The sequence below is a fragment of the Danio rerio genome, chromosome 7, assembly GCF_052040795.2.
Source record: "Danio rerio strain M-AB ecotype USA chromosome 7, GRCz13ab, whole genome shotgun sequence".
Classification (NCBI taxonomy): Eukaryota; Metazoa; Chordata; class Actinopteri; order Cypriniformes; family Danionidae; genus Danio; species Danio rerio.
In genome coordinates, this window is record NC_141027.1 from 31,929,891 (window position 1) to 31,949,996 (window position 20,106).

General features: G+C 33.3%; 1 protein-coding gene and 1 long non-coding RNA gene across 10 annotated transcripts in view; one reads left to right on the forward strand and one right to left on the reverse strand.

Moving 5' to 3' along the window:
* mybpc3 (myosin binding protein C3) overlaps positions 1-20,106 on the forward strand; it is a 61,140-nt gene that overhangs the window by 2,012 nt on the left and 39,022 nt on the right. For 3 of the 9 annotated variants that reach the window (XR_015494788.1, XM_087259470.1, XM_087259471.1), the window contains exons 2-8: positions 5,625-5,795; positions 7,478-7,564; positions 7,638-7,786; positions 7,899-8,016; positions 8,906-8,954; positions 14,367-14,426; positions 17,865-18,028. Coding sequence is in view for 7 of the 9 variants with exons in the window: in XM_087259470.1 (XP_087115596.1) it covers positions 5,625-5,795; positions 7,478-7,564; positions 7,638-7,786; positions 7,899-8,016; positions 8,906-8,954; positions 14,367-14,426; positions 17,865-18,028 (798 nt within the window). In the remaining 2 variants the exon portion in view is untranslated. Of the gene's footprint in view, positions 1-4,015; positions 4,286-5,624; positions 5,796-7,477; positions 7,565-7,637; positions 7,787-7,898; positions 8,017-8,905; positions 8,955-14,366; positions 14,427-15,730; positions 15,734-16,577; positions 16,602-17,864; positions 18,029-20,106 lie in introns of all 9 variants that reach the window. The other 6 variants (XR_015494787.1, XM_087259466.1, XM_087259467.1 and 3 more) reach the window with 4 other exon arrangements.
* LOC141375385 (uncharacterized) lies at positions 15,050-19,620 on the reverse strand. Its single transcript, XR_015495807.1, has 3 exons — positions 17,803-19,620; positions 15,816-15,894; positions 15,050-15,122 (listed from the first exon to the last, which is right to left on the reverse strand). It is a non-coding gene; the product is annotated as an uncharacterized LOC141375385 (long non-coding RNA).

Sequence of the window (20,106 nt, forward strand, 5' to 3'; positions counted from 1 at the left end):
AAAAAGAAAAACAGTGTACTAAATATTTCTTAAGTTGATATCACATGCTAGAAAAACTATGTTTTACGTTTTTCAGTATGACTCGAGTCACAAATATTTGTTACATTTTTACAGAATTTGCATTTAAAAAGGAATAGCATTGAGTAATATGTCACACTAATCATGAAAAAGTACCCCCAAAAAAGTACTCAACTGACTTAACACGTCTGGCGAAATTCTTAAGTGCTCATACAACAGACACTTAACTTTGTGAATTTATGATGGACAATAAAGCAAGGCAACTGGAGATGTAGGTCACATGACAGAAGCAAAATGTCAGATGTAGTCCATCAAAATTTCATTTGAATTACACACATTTAAAATAATGATTAGAACATACTATTTTGATGGTTGCAAACCAAGTTACAAACTACATACCTACTATTTGTGATTTAAGACACAGGGCTCTATTTTGACGGTGCATGCGCAGAGCGCAAAACGCAGGGCGCAAATGCTTTCAGGGCGTGTCAGAACACATTTTTGCTAATTTAAGGACGGGAAAACCTGCTTTGCGCCATGGCACATGGTCTAAAAGGGTTGAGTTTATTTTCTTAATGAGTTATAGGTGTGTTTTGAGAATAAACCAATTAGAGTCTCATCTCCCATTCCCTTTAAGAGCCAGCTGCATCGCGCCAAGAGCGCATTCGCTATTTACAGGACGCAAAGTAAGTCTAAGTGGAAAAAATGAGCATTTCACTAGCAAACAGTTAACAGTTAACAGTTTTTTAACAGAAAACTGTTAAACAGAGCATCTACTGCGTGAGAATAAGAGATAATGGAACTACTTTCACATTCACTCTTGGATAGGGAAACCTTTACGCACAGACATCAATTAGTCTATAAATAAATAATTGCGTTTGTTAAGCACAAATATTCGTTTCAAAACTATTTCTAAATTCAGTTATAATTTCCAGCAAACGAATAAATAAACAATAATAACAAAATGTGCTCAAAAACCTGAGTTATATCCTAAAACACATGCTGTGCCCCATATGGTCTAAAACCTGCAGGTGGGCAAATCTAAGCTTGTTTTTAATAAAACAAATATAAATTTGGAAATAATAAATAATACTGCTAATAATAATAACATTATACAAAAGCAAACTGTTATGAATGAACTGAAAAAGCCTCCCGAGATGAAGAAGACATAAAAGCAGTGATTTTTCATATTTATGTAGGCTAGAAAATAATATGTTTTGTAATATTTTAATCCTTTATATTTATGTCCTATATCTATTTTTATTATATCCTATATATATCCTTAATATTTAAATTTTTTCATATGTAAAGATATTTGCCTATTGCTCTCTTGTGCGTATTAAGTAGTGCGTAAGCGAGGCGCAACTGTGCGTCGGAGTTTAGATCGGGTTTGTTTTGGTCTAATGAAAAACCTATTATAGTTTCTCAAAATAGCAAAGCGCCAGCGGTCCGCCTCAGAACGCCTCCCTTTTTAGACCAGAACGCCTATGGGCGCACAAATGAGCGCTAATGCATTTGCTGCCTCAAAACGACTCTTGCGCCAAGCTGAAACTACCAAAAGACTATTGCGCCACGCCTTGCGCCACACTGCGCCGGGTGTATGATAGGGCCCACAATTACAAGCACCACACTGGTTACTAGATCAACTAAAGCTTGACATAGATACTTATACAGCTGACATACACTCTCCTATTCCACTTGCTTTTACAAGTCAGCATCCCTTTTATAAGCCTTAGATCAGTAAGTAAGCTTCAATTTAATGTGTTTTCACAGAGAGCCACAAAGTCAGTCCAGAACCTTCACGTTTACTGTTCCTCACCGCTATAGGTTGTTTTCACATAACGTTATCAATGACGTGCTAAATTCAGATGGAAGGCAGGTAGTGAATGTTCTATGTAGGAATCGCTATCAGAACATTTAAATGTTTCTGGTTTATGTTGTTTCTAATTGTTTAAATCGGCCAAAATAAGAAATGCAGAACGCCTTTTATATAGACTTCCAAAGGATTTTGCTTATAAACGAAGGGGGGACAAGAAACTGTATCTGATAAAAGTCAGATACAAACACCACCACACAAAATCCAAGAGAACCCTGCCATGAAATCGTTGTAATAAAATCTTTGTCTAGTTTTGCAATAATTTATCTCTTTACTAGCATTTTGATGGAATAAACAACCGTAATGTTAACGTCTATTTGCAGCAGCGATGAATGTTTGTTCGTGGTAAGTTCATTGACAAAACTAGACGGTTATTATTGTGGAGCACTTTTCCCCCTTACAAAAATAAATAGTAATGTAGAGTATGCGTCTGGGCTTTTGTATGCTTTCATCGGTTGTTTCCTGATGTCTGGAAGATATCCACTTGGGGAAAACTTATCGTAATTTATAATAAACATGTTTTTGAACTACATAGTTAAGTGTATAAGGTGTACGGCTCTTTGTTAATGAATGCTACCGAATACTGTAGCACAGTAAACGGTAATAAATACTGTAATGTTAGTGTAAACTGTGGTGCATTGTGATGGTGTATAAATATAGAAACTGAAGCCTATTAAATAATTTGTTTGTTACTACAGATGTGTCGTACCACAACAACAATATAATTACTAAGACAGTTCAATACAAGTAATTATCAATATATAGACCATTTCAATGTGGTGATGCCATGAACATTTCCTGCTTGTTGTCAAACTGTTTTAATAACTGTAACAAGAGGAAATTCTATTACATCTTAACATTAAAACAGCTGTCCTAACAATGTTTATCAATATGTGGATCATTTAGGATTCTCAGAACCCATGGAAATTAAAAATGTAAAACAAATACGTTAGGACTATTGTTATTGTTTACATCCCTCAAAATGGTCTGTAGTATGCTTCCAACCGCTATAGTATTAACACTAGTGTTTTTTCATGTAACCTAATAGCTCATACAGTATGTACCGCCTCGATGGCAGGCCAATATATTTAAGTTCAGTAGAAAACTCGGCCCGCTTCATGATATAAGGACCATACCCATTTTATGTGGTTATTATCTATTTATATCTCCTTTGAAATATGGTATAAATCGCAAAAATATGGACTTTCCTCATGTCTCCCATTCAGTTTTTTACTTCCTGCCCTTCATTTGAAAACAAAATATTCATCTACTTGTTATCTGAGACATCTCACTTGATGGTACAAAATCTTAAGGCATATGTACAGTAAGTGTTCACGCTCAAGAGCTTAGTTAAATTTGTATAGATACAAAACAAACAAATGATAAATGACTCAATATCAAATCAAGAATAAAGTCACAAACACACAAATGAAGATCTGTTATGTGTTTCTGCCGTCATTTAATTGTGCTTGGCAACATCATAACTATTACAAGAAAAAAACATGGATGCTTTAGCATTATGGTTGCATGTTTTGACATCATATCCTGTTTTGGAGGCGTTTAGATGTCTTTGTTCATATCTCAGTAGAGCTGCACCAGAGTGTGCATGGTTTGGTGAAAACAAACTCTGGTGTGATCATTCTTTTAGTGCGATGTGAAGTGTGAATGCTGCCATTTGCATGAACAAACACTATTTATACACAAATACACCTATTTTTTTATTTTTATAAACAGCACACATATAGTTAACATTTAATTTGCACATAATGTAACCATACAAACGATGTTTTATATAATAATATACTGTATATGTGTTTGTCAAATGTGTTGATTCTTATTTTTAACATTTCTATCTAAATTTTTGTTCTTTCACTGTCAATTTGTTGCACTGTGGAAAATTCTGTTATGAAAACAAATCCCTCGTGTGTGTAAACACACCTGGCAATAAAACTTTTGATTCTGATTCTGATTGCATATCAATGCACATCAAACAAGCAGACTGAGACCTCTGGACTTGAAATGTTTGGTGCACACTAAGGTTTAAATGTCATATATAAATGATCTTGAGATTAAGGTTTGGTAAATTCATGCTTTGCTTTTGAACCTCCCTCACTCCTTCAGTCTCAGCTTTCAGCAAGAAACCAAAGTCCCAGACTGCTGAGATTGGGGCAAGAGTCATATTTGAAGCTGAAACTGAGAAGCCAGGTGTAAAAGTGAAATGGCAGCGAGAATCCAAGGACATCTTACCCAGTCACAAATACACCATCTCAGCAGAGGACAATAAGCATTCTCTCACTATAAATAATATCATCCAGGAGGATGCAGTGGGATATGCTGTTATTGCTGGGATGTCAAAGGTCAAATTTGAATTAAAGATAAAAGAATCAGAAGGTGGGTGATTTTTGGATGGCGACGTATTCCTGCATCTACTTCACCTTCTCCCCACCATTGGTTTGTTTGTAAAAGTCACAGAGCACCATAACCAGTTCTCCTTACATTTTTTACGTCTTACTTTACCTTTTAGTCACAAAGGTTTGTTTTTTCAAGCACCTTTCTCAGAGCATGTTATCACTATTTATAAGTTTTTTTTCAGCTTGCTGTTTTCTCAGAAACTTACTAGAACTTTGAACATTTGCCTTTTAGTGTCAATTCATAGAGCTTTTGTTCCTGCATTGTGCAAAATAAATTAAATACATGATTAGCTAGCCTGATATATTCAGATTAGGTGGTCGCACTAAAATATAGCTGTCAAACTAAACAAATTGAACACAATTATACTTGTACAAAAAGACATCTGTTTAAGAAGAAAAAAAGCTTTTTAACTTTTGCTACTTGTTTAATTTACTTTTTTAAAATGAGTTAAAAAGCAATACTTAAGGGGGTATTACGTTCATTCAACTTAAATTTGTAAAAACAATGATGTTAACTTAATCCAGTGTTTCCCAACCCTGTTCCTGGGGGCACACTAACAGTACATCCCTTATTTGACCCATTCATTTCAGGTGTTGGAGTCTCTTCTAATGTTCTGATGAGATAATTCAAATGTGTTTGATTAGGGAGAGGTTGAAAATGTCTACTTTTGGTGTGCGTTCAGGAACAGGGTTGGGAAACAGACTCGATCAAGTTGTTTTGACATGAAGGAATTGCACAGTTTTTACAGTGAGATTTACTTAATTAAATTTGGTCAATTGTTCATATAATCCATTGCTGCTGTAGACATAATTCGGTATATTGTTCGCTGCTTGGAGAGCTTCAAGCATCTACCAATTCAGCATAGGTCTATATTTATACATTCAGTATTTAGAGCTATTTTTCAAAGCACAACAGAGGATGAAAGCAAGACTGAGTCCTAATTTGTATGGTCATTAGATTTGCAAAGAGAGCAATATCAAAGCAGAAAAGGATCCAAGAGAAAACCATTACAAGCACAATCATGTTCATTAATAGACTGAAAATGTCTTTGAGGGTATTTCATGTGAAAAATGTAAGCCTCTGAATTTTGTAACAAAGTTCAACTTTAAGTTTAAATCACTATCCTCTAGAGCCCCTAAAGGGTTTGATTTTTACTTGGGTCCAGATAGTTTTTAAATAAAGTATTAGTAATGTATGGCTACAGGGACTTGTTTTATTATTCATCAGCTGTCAAAAGTGAAACTTCTCTGAGCCACATGACTGATTGTTTATCGCATGTTGTCGGATAGTCATTTTAAGGATTTTTGCACTTTTGCAGTAAAGGGAGTGGAAAAAGCCAAATCCCCGGATCCTGCAGCAGTGGAACATAAACCTGAAGAATCTAAACCTGAAGAATCCAAACCTGAGCCCAAAGAGCCTCCACCAGCCCCAACTGAAAACTCAGCACCAGAAAGCACTGGACCGCCATCGGATGGAGTCGCACCTGAAGGTGGATACAAAAACACACACAGAGTCAAAGTTTACTCATGTTCTCACTTGTGCAAACATATCCACATCTTTGATAACATTGGATGTATTCACACCTGTCTTGTTTAGTTTGGTTGGATCAAACTCAAGTTTGTTTCACTTTGGTGTGAAACTTTATTCGGCTTTTCTGTGTTTGGTAACCAGTCTACCGTTATAACCGAAATGTGTTACAACCAACCATGTTGCACTCTATTTGTGCACATCTACATTTGAAACAGAGAATATACTGCACTGTAAAACCCAAAAAGTTAAGGTAACTCAAACTATTTGATAAAAACCGATTGCAATAAACCATTTAAACCATCTAAAAATTCAAAAACTAATCCAAATGAGTACTGTGAACTCACTCTATTCAAGTAAAAGAAGCAATTTGAGCACAGTAAAACCCAATAAATGAAGAGAACTCAAACCAACTGAGTACTGTAAAACCCAATAAATTAAGACGACTTAAACCGTTTGAGGAAACCGATTGCTACAAACCTTTTGAGTTAAAAAAAGATAATCTATAAGTACTGTAAACTTACTCCATTTAAGTGAAGTAATGAGGTATTTAATTAAGTCAAAACCTTCAAAACAGTTCAAAACTCTTTTCAGTAGAGTAGAGATAACTTTCAGTCAATGTTGGGTTAACTACACTATATGATAAAGCTGACTGTTTTTACAGTGTGTATAAGAGCAAAAGCTGCAATATTTGAATGGGTCCTCAAAGCTACAGTTAGAGTCTGTCATAGGCAGTTCTTTTGGACAGTGCAGATGATAGTTGCACAGCAAATACAAAGCCAAAAAGCAAATTTCATCTAAATAGATGGCTGACTTTAGCATGTGTACTTTTGTTTACAATTTCTGGTTCATTTGTAAAAATATTAGTGTGAAAGCAAACCACACCAAATTTAGAATCAAAGATCTGGTGTTAAAAAATTCTGGACCAAAGGAAGGGAACTAATAACTTTCCTGAAGTCAAAACACCCTTTATTAGCTTTCTTAACTACTGTTTTCTTCTTGATGTAAATTTTCTTGCATTTTTTGTTGTTGTTGTTGTTTTTATTCATAAGAATGCGCGCACACATATTTAATCTAAAAAGCATTCTGAAATATATATATATATATATATATATATATATATATATATATATATATATATATATATATATATATATATATATATATATATATATATATATATATATATATATATATATATATATATATATATATATATATATATATATATATATATATATATATATATATATATATGTGTGTGTGTGTGTGTGTTTGTGTGTGTGTATGAATATATATATATATATATATATAACTTAGAAATTATTTTGCCTCTAAACAAAAGGGGAAAAAATAATGATGCGAGTATAGAGTATATTAATCAACTGGCTGTAGTTCACTTAATAACATCTGTTGTCGTTAAAAAGAAGCATTTCTGAATTCCATTAGCAGCTTTATGCCCCTGAAAGTCAGGGACTAAGGCTAAATGTATGAATAATTATTGAATGAATGAATTATTGGTTAAATATTTTGCTTTGATCTAGTTATGTATGTTCTGAATGTGTCACTATACTTTATATTTGACATCGCAAAGTTTTAAATTCTCAGATGAATTTCAAACCTGTTTTGCTATTTGTTTTTAAGCTCTGCCTGAGAGTCATCAGCCTGACACAAGGCAGGACCTTACAGGACTCTTCACTGAGAAACCTCACAGCGGGGAGGTGAATGTTGGTGAGTGACAGTCCATCTAGAAACTGAAAGTGAATACAAATGGAAAAACTTACAATCTTTTCTTCCCATTTAGGTGAAAACATTATTTTCATTGCTCGGGTGTGTGGTGAGTCTCTGCTGAAGAAGCCCACGGTGAAATGGTTCAAAGGAAAGTGGATGGATCTGGCCAGCAAGTCAGGAAAGCACCTGCAGCTCAAAGAGCACTATGACCGCAACACTAAGGTCTGACCACAGGAAAACAGATTTAAACTAAACTATTATATTTCCTCAATATCTTCAGAACGTGAAATCAAAAATAAGTGACAAACTTTTTTCTAATTTTTTTTGTATTCAGGTGTACACATTTGAGATGCATATCATTGCAGCTAAAGCCAACTTTGCCGGAGCCTATCGCTGTGAGGTGTCATCTAGAGACAAGTTTGACAGCTGTAATTTTGACCTCATAGTACATGGTAAGACTCAGATCATAGGCCTGACAAAATGTATACAAGAATATGCATGTTTGATATATAGCCATACAGAATGTGTTCATTTACTAGTAAAGCAAAATTAGATCTGAAAGAGAGTCTTGTTTTCTGTTAAATAATTCAATCAAAACCAAATAACTTCCAAATGGAAAAGTGTTTTTATATATTGCAGTGTTGTAAACGTCTATCTATCTATCTATCTATCTATCTATCTATCTATCTATCTATCTATCTATCTATCTATCTATCTATCTATCTATCTATCTATCTATCTATCTATCTATCTATCTATCTATCTATCTATCTATCTATCTATCCATCCATCCATCCATCCATCCATCCATCCATCCATCCATCCATCCATCCATCCATCCATCCATCCATCCATCCATCCATCCATCCATCCATCCATCCATCTATCTATCTATCTATCTATCTATCTATCTATCTATCTATCTATCTATCTATCTATCTATCTATCTATCTATCTACCTATCTATCTATCCATCTATCCATCCATCCATCCATCCATCCATCCATCCATCCATCCATCCATCCATCCATCCATTTAAATTCACTTAATTTAGAGCAGGGGTGCCCAAGCTCATTCCTGGAGGGCCAGCATTCTACATGTTGTAGTTCCAACCTCAATTTAACACATCTGAACCAGCTGATAAAGCTCTTTCTAGATATACTGGAAATTTCCAGGCAGATGAGTTAAACTTTGCAGGACAGCGGCCCTCCAGCTCTGAGTTTGGACACCCCTGATTTAGAAGAATAAAATAAAGGTGAATTTTATACTTGGAATTCTTGAAATAATCTTAACTGATAGCTAAATGATGTATGCTTTTTCATTGTGTACATTCCACTCCAGAGGCTCGTACAACAGAAGGGTTTGATATTCGCACTGCATTTAGACGCACGTGAGTATTTATTTCATTTATATATTTGATATAACAATTTTTGCATAGAAATATAAAGGTTATTATTGCTCATGCAGGTCTGCGGTGCTAGTTCAACAACATGTGAACCTGATTTCTTTGCTTGCTTTTTTGGGATCTGATGACAATATTTTGCATGTAGACATGATTATGTGTGTAGATTCAAGTGTGTTCATATAGAGAGAGCGTTTGAGTCCATATGTGGGATTTGAAGTTTTTCATTTATATTGCATTAACCCTTTATGGAACTGCTGATTACCCAGGAGCACCAGTGCAGGTGGTAAGAAGAAGATGGGAGAACCTGGCAGGTATCTATAGGGTTTGCAGCAGCAGCAAGCAGGGGATATATTCACACAGTTTTCGATCAACCAAACTTTCTAATTTACCATCAGAAAAAGTGCACAGCGTCCTCTTTCATTGTCCATCAGTGTCAGTCGTTGGTTATAGCTTGCCCTTTTCTTTCTGTCCTTTTCAATCTTCTCCCTTTGTGTGCCAACATCTAAGGAGAGTGATATTAGTCATTGCTGACGCTTTATGACTCACTCTCCAAGGATCTCTTTGCAAACTCTCATTTCCTTTCTGTTCTCGTCCTCCGTCTCTTTTCTATGTTTTTTTCTTTTTTTTTTTGTGGTGAGAAAGGCAATTTCCCAACACTCATTACTAGTCTATCAGTGTCAGGGGAGCCTAAAAGTGAATATGATTTCCCTGTCCACTGATCTTTTCAAACGCAGACACTGATTAAGAGTGAGCAAATTAGAGGATCGCACTAATAACATCGGCAGTGGTTTAATCAGAAACTGCACCATCCGCGTGACTGTTTTGCAATAATTTTGGTTATTTGAATAATAACACGCCAAATCTCTTCATGCACTCAACTGGGTCTGACACCTTGACAAAATCAGTGGAACCAGCTGCGCAAACTTTGAGTGATGTGCTTCTTCTGTTGTTTCTCTTCATGTAATGATAATCTGCTAAATATGGTGAGAAAGACTGGTTCATCACAGGTTACAGCAAAGTCTCTTTCAAGTAAAACCTGTTCTCTCATATTTGCAATGTCTGCGGGCAGCTATTTCTTTCCAATATGTAAACTCTAAAATCGTAAAAATGCGTGACATATACACAGATAAATAACATAGAGTTGAAGTCAGATTTATTAGCCCCCCTAAATTACCCCATGAGTTTTAATAACTAATCTCTAATAACTGATTTATTTTATCTTTGCCATGATGACAGTAAATAATATTTGACTAGATGTTTTTCAAGACACTTCTATACAGCTTTTATTGCAACAGATATAAAACAAATTAGGCTTTCTTCAGAAGAAAAAATATTATCACACATTCTGTGAAAATTTCATTGCTCTAATAAACATCATTTGGGAAATATTTAAAAAAAAAAATAATTCAAAAGGGGTCAAATAATTCTGACTTCAACTTGTGTGTGTATACACACACACACAAACACACACACACGCACACACACACGTACACGCACACATATATATATACACACACAAACACACACACACATATATATATATATATATATATATATATATATATATATATATATATATATATATATATATATATATATATACAAAATATACACACACACACACATATATATGAATACACACACACAAACACACACACACATATATATATATATATATATATATATATATATATATATATATATATATATATATATATATATATATATATACATACACACAAAATACACACACACACACACACACACACACACACACACACACACACACACACACACACACACACACATATATATATATATATATATATATATATATATATATATATATATATATATATATATATATATATATATATATATATATATATATATATATATATATATACATATATATATATATTTATGTTTTATATATTTTCTATGGGAATTTCTGTTTAGATCTTTGGGAAAGTAGCTTTTAATGGGAACTGCATTGACTGTTGTTATGATCTGTTCAGCATTGCTTTGAAAGGGAGAAGACGCAACATGGTATGGAAGAAACAAAAATGTCTTAATAAAGTAAAAGTCAGTGCAGTTCTCATTTAAAGCTACTTTACCATACTTTATTACAACATTTTTGTTTCTTCCATACCGTGTTGCGCCCTCTCCCTATTTAAGCAATGCTGGACTGTTTTTATTATGTCTGTTTTTTTGCCATCCATAAACTTCTTTAAAAAACCACTAGCTTAACAGATCAAAACTTTACTCTGTAAAAAAATATATAAAGTAGTAGTATTCCATATTTTGTGATTAATGTTTTTTATTTTTCTGTTTATTTATGGTTTTGAATGGATTTATGGGACCTTGATCTATCTTCCAACAACTTTTGACCTTCTGAAGTTCAAATAAGTTACTTTTATTAACATTTTAACAGTTCAAAGTGATATATTGTCTAGGTTGGTGTTGTAAATTATGTTAAAAACCTTGCCAGTACATGTTCTGCAGACTTATTTCTTAAAATATTATTTCACATACATTATATTATTTTAAACTACTTAAATTGTAACAAAAGTCACTTTGTTCAAGTTGAATTTTCAACATCAAAAGTCGACAGAGCAGAGATCAAGTTCCCATAATGCAATTCACAACTAAGCAAATAAATGGAAAACACACATGAATCACAAAATACAAAAGCTGTTAATTACAGATATTTTTTTTACAATGTAGGATTGATATTATCGCTTACATTAACTATACAGCTGACTGGGTGTTTAAAACTGGGTGTATAAAAGGGATCTGCTATGGATTTTTTCAGCATTTGTTTTTATTATCCTCTGTGTCTTGAAACAAAATGGCTTTATAAACAATGTAGTGAAACTCTGTTTCACTTATTGTTAAGCACAATGTTTTATGTTTAAGTGTTTGCATGTATTGTTTGTGCCATCTGTCATCTTTTAGTATTTACAGTTTTTCTCAGTCGCTCTGGTGCATTTCTCACTACACTATTTACATTTGCACAACAGTTAATGCATTTCTCAAAACAATTAGTCATTTGTGCACATCCCAGTAGCAGTTTCTCATTCTTTTCAACAAATTGTGAATGCTTTTGGACAAGCATCAATTGCTTTCATACAACTCTCTGCTATTTATAAAATTATCATTTGCTTCTGTCATGTCAGTCAAAATGAACTAAACTTGTAAATGCTGAATAGCCATTCTATATAAAACTAATAGTCTTCATTTCATTACTTGAGTCATTACATACAAAAATGGTGAACTAGTTGTCAAAATCTGTCAAACCAATTTTTATAAAAACAAATTTAAATCTTTATTTTCCTGAAAATGTCTTTAAAATTTAACAATTTGATGAATGATTTACAGACCTATGTATGTTGCAGGCTCAGTTCGAATATGTACTGCAATATTGTTTACAGTTGTGCACAGCTCTACCTAAAGGGAGTTTATGTTTGTTGTAAATAAGGGTGTGTTTTATTTTGCACAACACTGTGAGTAAATTAGGATTGCAAAGAGCAAATGCAGTAAAAATGTGAAACATACATATTTATTGTCTTGTACTCAGATAACTCACTTAATGCAGTGATGTCTCACTTTAATGTAGTTTTCAAATGGCTGTGCAAATAGTCTATAGTGCTGTCTTGAGCATTTTCAGGAAGAGTCACCAAAATCAGGCTTTTTTTTTGCATTGAAAAAATGTAGAGAGTAAACTGTCATAATGAAAACATGACTTAGCCATTTGACTATCTTGTTCATAAACAATGGTGTCAGGACTTTTCATTTTGATACTGACAGTTTGATTGACATGAATACTTGCTTTTGAGGAATGAACTATCCATTTTGAGCATGTGACGTGCTTTTGCAGGTTATCAGCTAGGTTTTGCAGTTTGCACTAATTGTTTTGAGAAATGCATTAACTGTTGTGCAAATGTAAATAGTGTAGTGAGAAATGCACCAAAGCAACTGAGAAAAACTGTAAACATCTGTCCGATATGAGCTTGTTTATAAATCAGAATAAATTCTGTACTGTGTGTGTCAGTGTATTATACTACCATTCAAAAGTTTGAGGTCAGCAAAATCTTTTTGGAAAAGAAAATGCAAAGATGCATGATTAAAAGCAACTATAAAGACTTTTACTAAAGACAAATTATGTAAAGACTACAACATATAATAATTTAAAAAAAAATTAAAAAACTTTCTACTTACCAAATAATTCTATAAAGAATTTACATACATTTACTGGCCACTTTATAAGGAACACCTGTCCAACTTCTCATTAACGCAAATTTTTAATCAGCCAATCACATGGCAGCAACCTAATGCATTTAGGCATGTAGACATGGCCAAACCAATCTGCTGCGGTTCAAACAGAGTAATAGAATGGGGAAGAAAGGTGATTTAAGTGACTTTGAACATGGCATGGTTGTTGGTGCCAGCCGGGCTGGTATTTCAGAAACTGCTGATCTACTGGGATTTTCACCCACAACCAACGACTTTTACTAAAGACAAATTATGTAAAGACTACAACATATAATAATTTTTTAAAAATTAGTGAGCGGAAGTTCTGTGGGCGCAAATGCCTTGTTGATGCCAGAGGTCAGAGGAGAATGGCCAGACTGGTTCCAGCTGATAGGAAGGCAACAGTAACTCAAATAACCACTTGTTACAACCGATGTTGTCATGTCAATATGGACCAAAATCTCTGAGGAATATTTCCAGTATTTTGTTGAATCCATGCCACAAAGGATTAAGGCGGTTCTGAAGGCAAAAGGGGGTTACTAGTAAAGTGTACCTATTAAAGTGGCCAGTGAGTGTATAATGATCTCCAACAACAGTAACAATAAAAAACACATAAGCAGTTGAGTTGGAAAATAAATTCAATTATAACAATAAAAAGTGTTTCTTGAGCCCCAAATCAGCAAACATAATGATTTCTTAAGGATAATATACACTAGACAGGAGGTTGGCTAGACAGGAGAAAGGCTGACAATTCAGCTTACCCTCAAAAAGTTATTTTAAATAGTAATAATATTTCTAATTTCCAGCATTACTTTTATTTTCCATTTGAAATGATCTCTTTTTTATAAGTAACTACAGCCTTGATAAAACTTTCAAAAATATCTTCCCCCAAATATTTGAATGGTAGAGTCCATAATCATATCTATTCCATATTTGTTTTATACATTTGACATATGCATCAACAAACATAACATATTTCTGCTACTTTACACACTACTCGATAAATATTTTTAATAAACGATTGCATTTTAATGTTACAAAAGCTGTTAAAAGGTTTTCCCAGTTTTGAAAGTTTTACCTTATAATGAAGTTTGCATATGTGCTAATGTTTTGTGGCCCATGATTCCATTTTCTCATATACAGTAGCACAGATGCAGGTGATGACTCTGGAGAACTGGACTTCAGTGCTTTACTGAAAAAGAGGTGAGATATACATTCATTCAATACACAAATGGACATTTTATAACTTGCAGTTTTATAAAAGACCTAAAACAGATTATGGTTCCAAGATTAAGTGTTCTTATGGCTCTGAATTGCTCTTTATGTCCATTGAAACTAGTTCGGTTGTAGTTTGTAACAATGGCATTATGAATAAACTGTGTATTAAATCCAGATATTTTACCAGCACTTTACTTAAGTAGGTGTTCCTGAGACTGTAATAAAACATTTATAATCATGAAACATCAGGAATTTGAGATTTTATGCATGCTTATGAAACTGTCATAAGTTTCATTCACTCATTCATTTATGTATTTTTGTTATCACAACTCGACATTACGGCGACGCGGTGGCGCAGTAGGTAGTGCTGTCGCCTCACAGCAAGGAGGTCACTGGTTTGAGCCTCAGCTGGGTCAATTGGCAATTCTGTGTGGAGTTTGCATGTTCTTCCTGCGTTCGCGTGGGTTTCCTTTAGTTGCTCTGCTTTCCCCCACAATCCAAAGACATGTGGGTGAATTGGGTAAGCTAAAATTGTCCGTAGTGTATGAGAGTGAATGAGTGTGTATGGATGTTTCCCAGAGATGGGTTGCGGCTGGAAGGGCACTTACTGCGTAAAACATGTGCAGGATAAGTTGGTGGTTCATTCCGCTGTGGTGACCCCGGATTAATAAAGGGACTAAGCTGAAAAGAAAATGAACGAATGAATGGACTCGACTACTAAGAAAAGATAATCTCTCAGAGTCTGTTATGTTAATTGTCATGAGATTTTTAGCAGCATCCCTAATATTTTTGTTGACCCCGCCTAGAGTTATTCAAATTGAATTTGTAATTAAAACATCATTAAATGTCATTAAATATAAATGACTTTGTTATAAAGCTATAAAAGTCATCATAAAAATATTTTATGACACAATTATAGTGACCCAATGAAAGTCATGTTTATGACAGATTTATAACATGTTATCTTGGTAATGTCAAGTTGTCATAACAAATACAAAGACAGGTTGTTATGTTTGGTTATGTCAAGTTGTGATAACAAAGACATCACAAACAATGTCTTATTTGCATTTAAAATGACATAACTGACCAAAAGACATTCATTATCCATACCTATAATAATGCTTAAAATATCATTCACATTTATGAAAAATCATGGTTCTAACTGTGTCATGACAGTCTTATGAACACCTCATTCAAGTAAAGCCTTATCAATATTTTTTTCAAAGGCTCACCTATGTAAAATTTTGTTTTCTTTTTCACCTCTATGACCTTGCCACTCCCATATTCAGAGAGTAAGTGAGCCACACTGAACTGCCTGCTTGTGCATGATGGAATGTTGAGTGTTGTACTGGCAAGTGTTTGTTTGTGCGATACCTTGATCATTCTCTCCTAATCAGCCACTGATTGCCAACTTTAGTTCTTCTGTTTTTCCACTCTGCAGACTGCACACCCACTTGGAAATAGATAGACAGAGAGCCACGTTTGAATTATTTTTAGCAAACTCCATCATTACTCATATACTCCTAATTAATCACATTAATAAACCTAGAACTGTCACGATTCCTGTCGTTTTACATCCCACTGCATTCATCCCACATTCACTGCATCTGACACGACAGCATAGCAAATCAGTTATGTCAGTTAAACACCATGTGTTCACAAAAATTATTGATACTTCAGTTAGTTTAATAAACATACACATGGATAAAAAAAACTCCCAAACTGCTAAAAATGAAGGTTCTGAGGTAGCCATAGAAGAACAAGGGTCGGTTCCCCTGATATCCTTTCAGTCAACAGTTCATGAAAGAAACATTTGTTTTTCTAATTAAAAAAAAACATTTTAAGGATCTAAAGATTATTTTATAGTATGACCAATTTCCATTGGTGTTAAAAATTTTTCACAAAACCAAAGATGCTGATAGAGAACCTTTATTTTTAAGTTTGACGAGAAGCCTTCTGCAGAAAACAGTGTAGATTTTGCATGTTTTAAGTGCCTGTATAATTCTGAATTGTAAATGTGTGTGTAAAATTGTCTTGATGTTCATACATTGCATTGCTAATGATAGTGTGCAATAATCTGATGTGGTTTGTCTTACCATGCTTGACGCTTGTGGTTCTGCCTCTACATAAGTACAGCAGTTTCGTAAAAACGGGCCAGCGGTAAGTTATAATATTAATCACATATAAATAAATTATATATATATATATATATATATATATATATATATATATATATATATATATATATATATATATATATATATATATATATATATATATATATATATATATATATATATATATATATATATATATATATATATATAACATTATTATTATTTACTTGACATTGAATTATTATCTGCTATTGTAAACAAGCTACAAAATTTAATAAATAATATGCCTAAAATGACATTTAATATGCTCATAGTTTTCAACATCTATGGAAAATATCTGTAGAACTGTAGCACAAGTTTTTATTAGTTTAAAGTCACAGATATTTTGATCAGATTTCAAAAAATGAAAAACACGTATACAGCGTGTGGAAAAAATGGCAAGTTTTGGGCACCTGCAGCAGTATACCAGTGACTAAAACTGTGGGATATTCTTAAACACAAATATTATTTAATGTGACATAAATGTTATTTAATATACAACTTATTGATAATACTACTGCACATAATGGCATGCAGATTAGCCCACAATATCCATACACTTAATGCATGATAAATCCAAATTAAGCATTTGCTTTATAAAGGTTTTCTCACTGCGTTCATATATTACCAAATCTATTTACAACATTAAGGGTGGTCAATGGAGGAAGGCCTTGTTTTGCTCTCATTTGGGTGAATTGTTTTTCATTTTTGCAAGGTTCACTCAAAATGAGAATTTTGACATAATTTATTAATGTCATTTTAAAACTGTAGGATTTTGTTGTTGTGCAGAACAAGTTGGCCTATTATCAAGTTATTATAAGGCAAAAGGAGTCACTAATTTGGAACCCACTGACTTTCATTGTGTTGACAAAAAAAATTTAAAAATGAACAAGCAAATACCAATGCCATGTCGAAGTACAGCAAGGAGGATAATGACAAACTACTTTATTCAATGTAACTCCTAATACAAACTTTCTGTTACATAAATACAAGGTAAGCTAGGGTAGAAAGGGAATAAGGAAGGAGTGAATATCAAAAGAGATACAGTTTTACAAATAAATAAAAGTAAAACAATTAAAACAAAAAAAGCAAAGTTAAAATCATACAGGTTTGATAAAACATAGGAATGAATAAATGATCCTTATTTAATTTTTTTGCTAAATTCTTCCTTTAGCCAACTTAGCACATTGTGAACTCAGTGTTACCTGTCTTGATTAATCAGACATTGTGATAACTGTCCTTATCAGTTTCCATCTTCTGTTTGCAGAGCTGTTCATGTGAGCACAGAGCCAGACGTAGATGTATGGGATATCCTTCAGAAAGCTCCTCCATCAGAGTATGAAAAGATCGCCTTCCAGTATGGCATCACAGACCTGCGGGGGATGCTTAAGAGACTCAAAAAAATGAAAAAGGAAGAAAAGAAAAGTGCAGGTTTGGAGTAACTTGTTAAGTGCAAACGTAATCCATTACAATATTTAACATTTCATATCAAGTCATTTATGAATTGGGCTGAGTGAAAGACTATATAGAGAAATTATGCATAGTTTGCTCTCTTACCTTCAGGTGCTTTATAGCTTTAAATCGATCTGTCTAATATACGACATCAAACGTTAATATGTTATATGCTCATGTAAATGTCTCTTTCTCCAAACACTCTTCAAAAGTGTTTCCAACATACTACCCAGATTTCTTTTTTTGTTCCAGTCTCTCCCAGTAAATGTGCCTGTCTCAGAATTTAATTCGTTAGATAAAATATTTGGAAAATTCATATGGCAGAAAAAGAAAGCTAGGATAAAATATAAAACATTGCTTTTATCAAAAGATAAAGGAGGTTTATGCTTACCAAATCTAAAATATTACTACTGGGCAGCTCAATTAACCGCAATAGTAGCTTGGATTAAAAGTAATAAAGAATCAAGATGGGTCTAAATTGAACAAAGCACAATAAAAGAGACATCACTGTCCGTTCTACCTTTTATAAATGTAAAACAGGCTCCAAAAATTCAAATAGATAACCAATGGATAAAACATACTCTAAAAATTTGGAATAAAATAAAAAAAATGTTTGGGGGTCCAGATTCTATATCCAGGGCCATGCCTATAGTAGGAAACATTGAGTTTCTCCCATCTGTGTGGGATGGTGGATTTCGAATATGGGTAGATAAAGGTCTTATAGCAATAAATCAGTTATTCGTTGGAAAAGAAATTAAATCATTCTCACAACTCCAAGAAAAATTTAATATTTCACCAAAAGATATGTATAGGTTCTTCCAAATAAGACATTACATACCATAAAGAAAAAGCTCTAATCATGCAAGAACCAAATAAAATAGAGCAATACTTCATAAATATTACAGAAAAAAACACTCCAGCTAAAAATCACGTCTCCCATTCATACAAAAGATTACTAAATAATACTGTACAAAATACTGATCACGTTAAAGAAAAATGGGAACTAGAACTAAATACCATAATCGAGGATGAGGTCTGCCTGGTCTGGACTGAGTTATGTGAAGGATGTCATAAAGGAATTAATAGTCAATTGTGGAAAGAATTTGATTGGAAAGTAAAAATGAGATACTTTAATACTCCTTTTGTAATTTCTACATACGTAAAAGGACCATCGGTAGCTTTGTGTTGGAGAAAATGTGGTAAAATTGGAGACCATACCCACATTTTTTGGGACTGTCCTACGATTCAAGAGTTTTGGAAAAATGTTAAAAAAGAAATAGATAATATATTAGATAGGGAAATACCCCTCGATCCAGTTGTGTGTTTACTGGGAGCACTGCCCAAAGAGATGTTTGATAAGGAAGCAAGATTTGTCCTAAGGATATTATTACTGGTTGCAAAAAAAATGATAACAGTACATTGGATGGAAGAAAGTTCTCCAAAAGTGTCTCAGTGGATTCAGAGACTTAAACAGGTCTATATAATGGAAAAAATGACTGCATGTCTACAGATGAAAACTGATATTTTTCTAAGGAGGTGGAAAAGTATTACAACATATTTGGATATGTATATTTAGAGATTGCTTAACCTCACCTTAACATGACTGTTAATTGATGTAACTACTATGCAATACAATGTAACTTGATGTACAGATGTATCCCCTGGAAAGTAATTATGATGGCAATACCTTTTATTTTAACTTTTTTATTTTCTTCTTTATTTTTTATTATTATTATAATTTCATTATTTCTTTTCCCCCTCGTGTGTAAGGAGTAAAAATTTTGGGGGAAGGGGTTGTTCTGTAAAATAATTATATAGAAAAATCTTAAATAAAAAGTTTCAAAAAAAAAAAAAGTGTTTCTACAAGACTACAAAGTCCAAAAAAGCAAAAAATAAACATTTATTTTAATTCAATTGTGCTTTGTTTTACAGCACATGTACTTAGCCTGTACTTAGCTAAGAGTTATACAAAGTAACCACATACTGTTGATTAAAGGGATAGTTCACCAAAAATGAAAATTCTGTCATAATTTACTCACCCTTCAAACCTGTTTCAG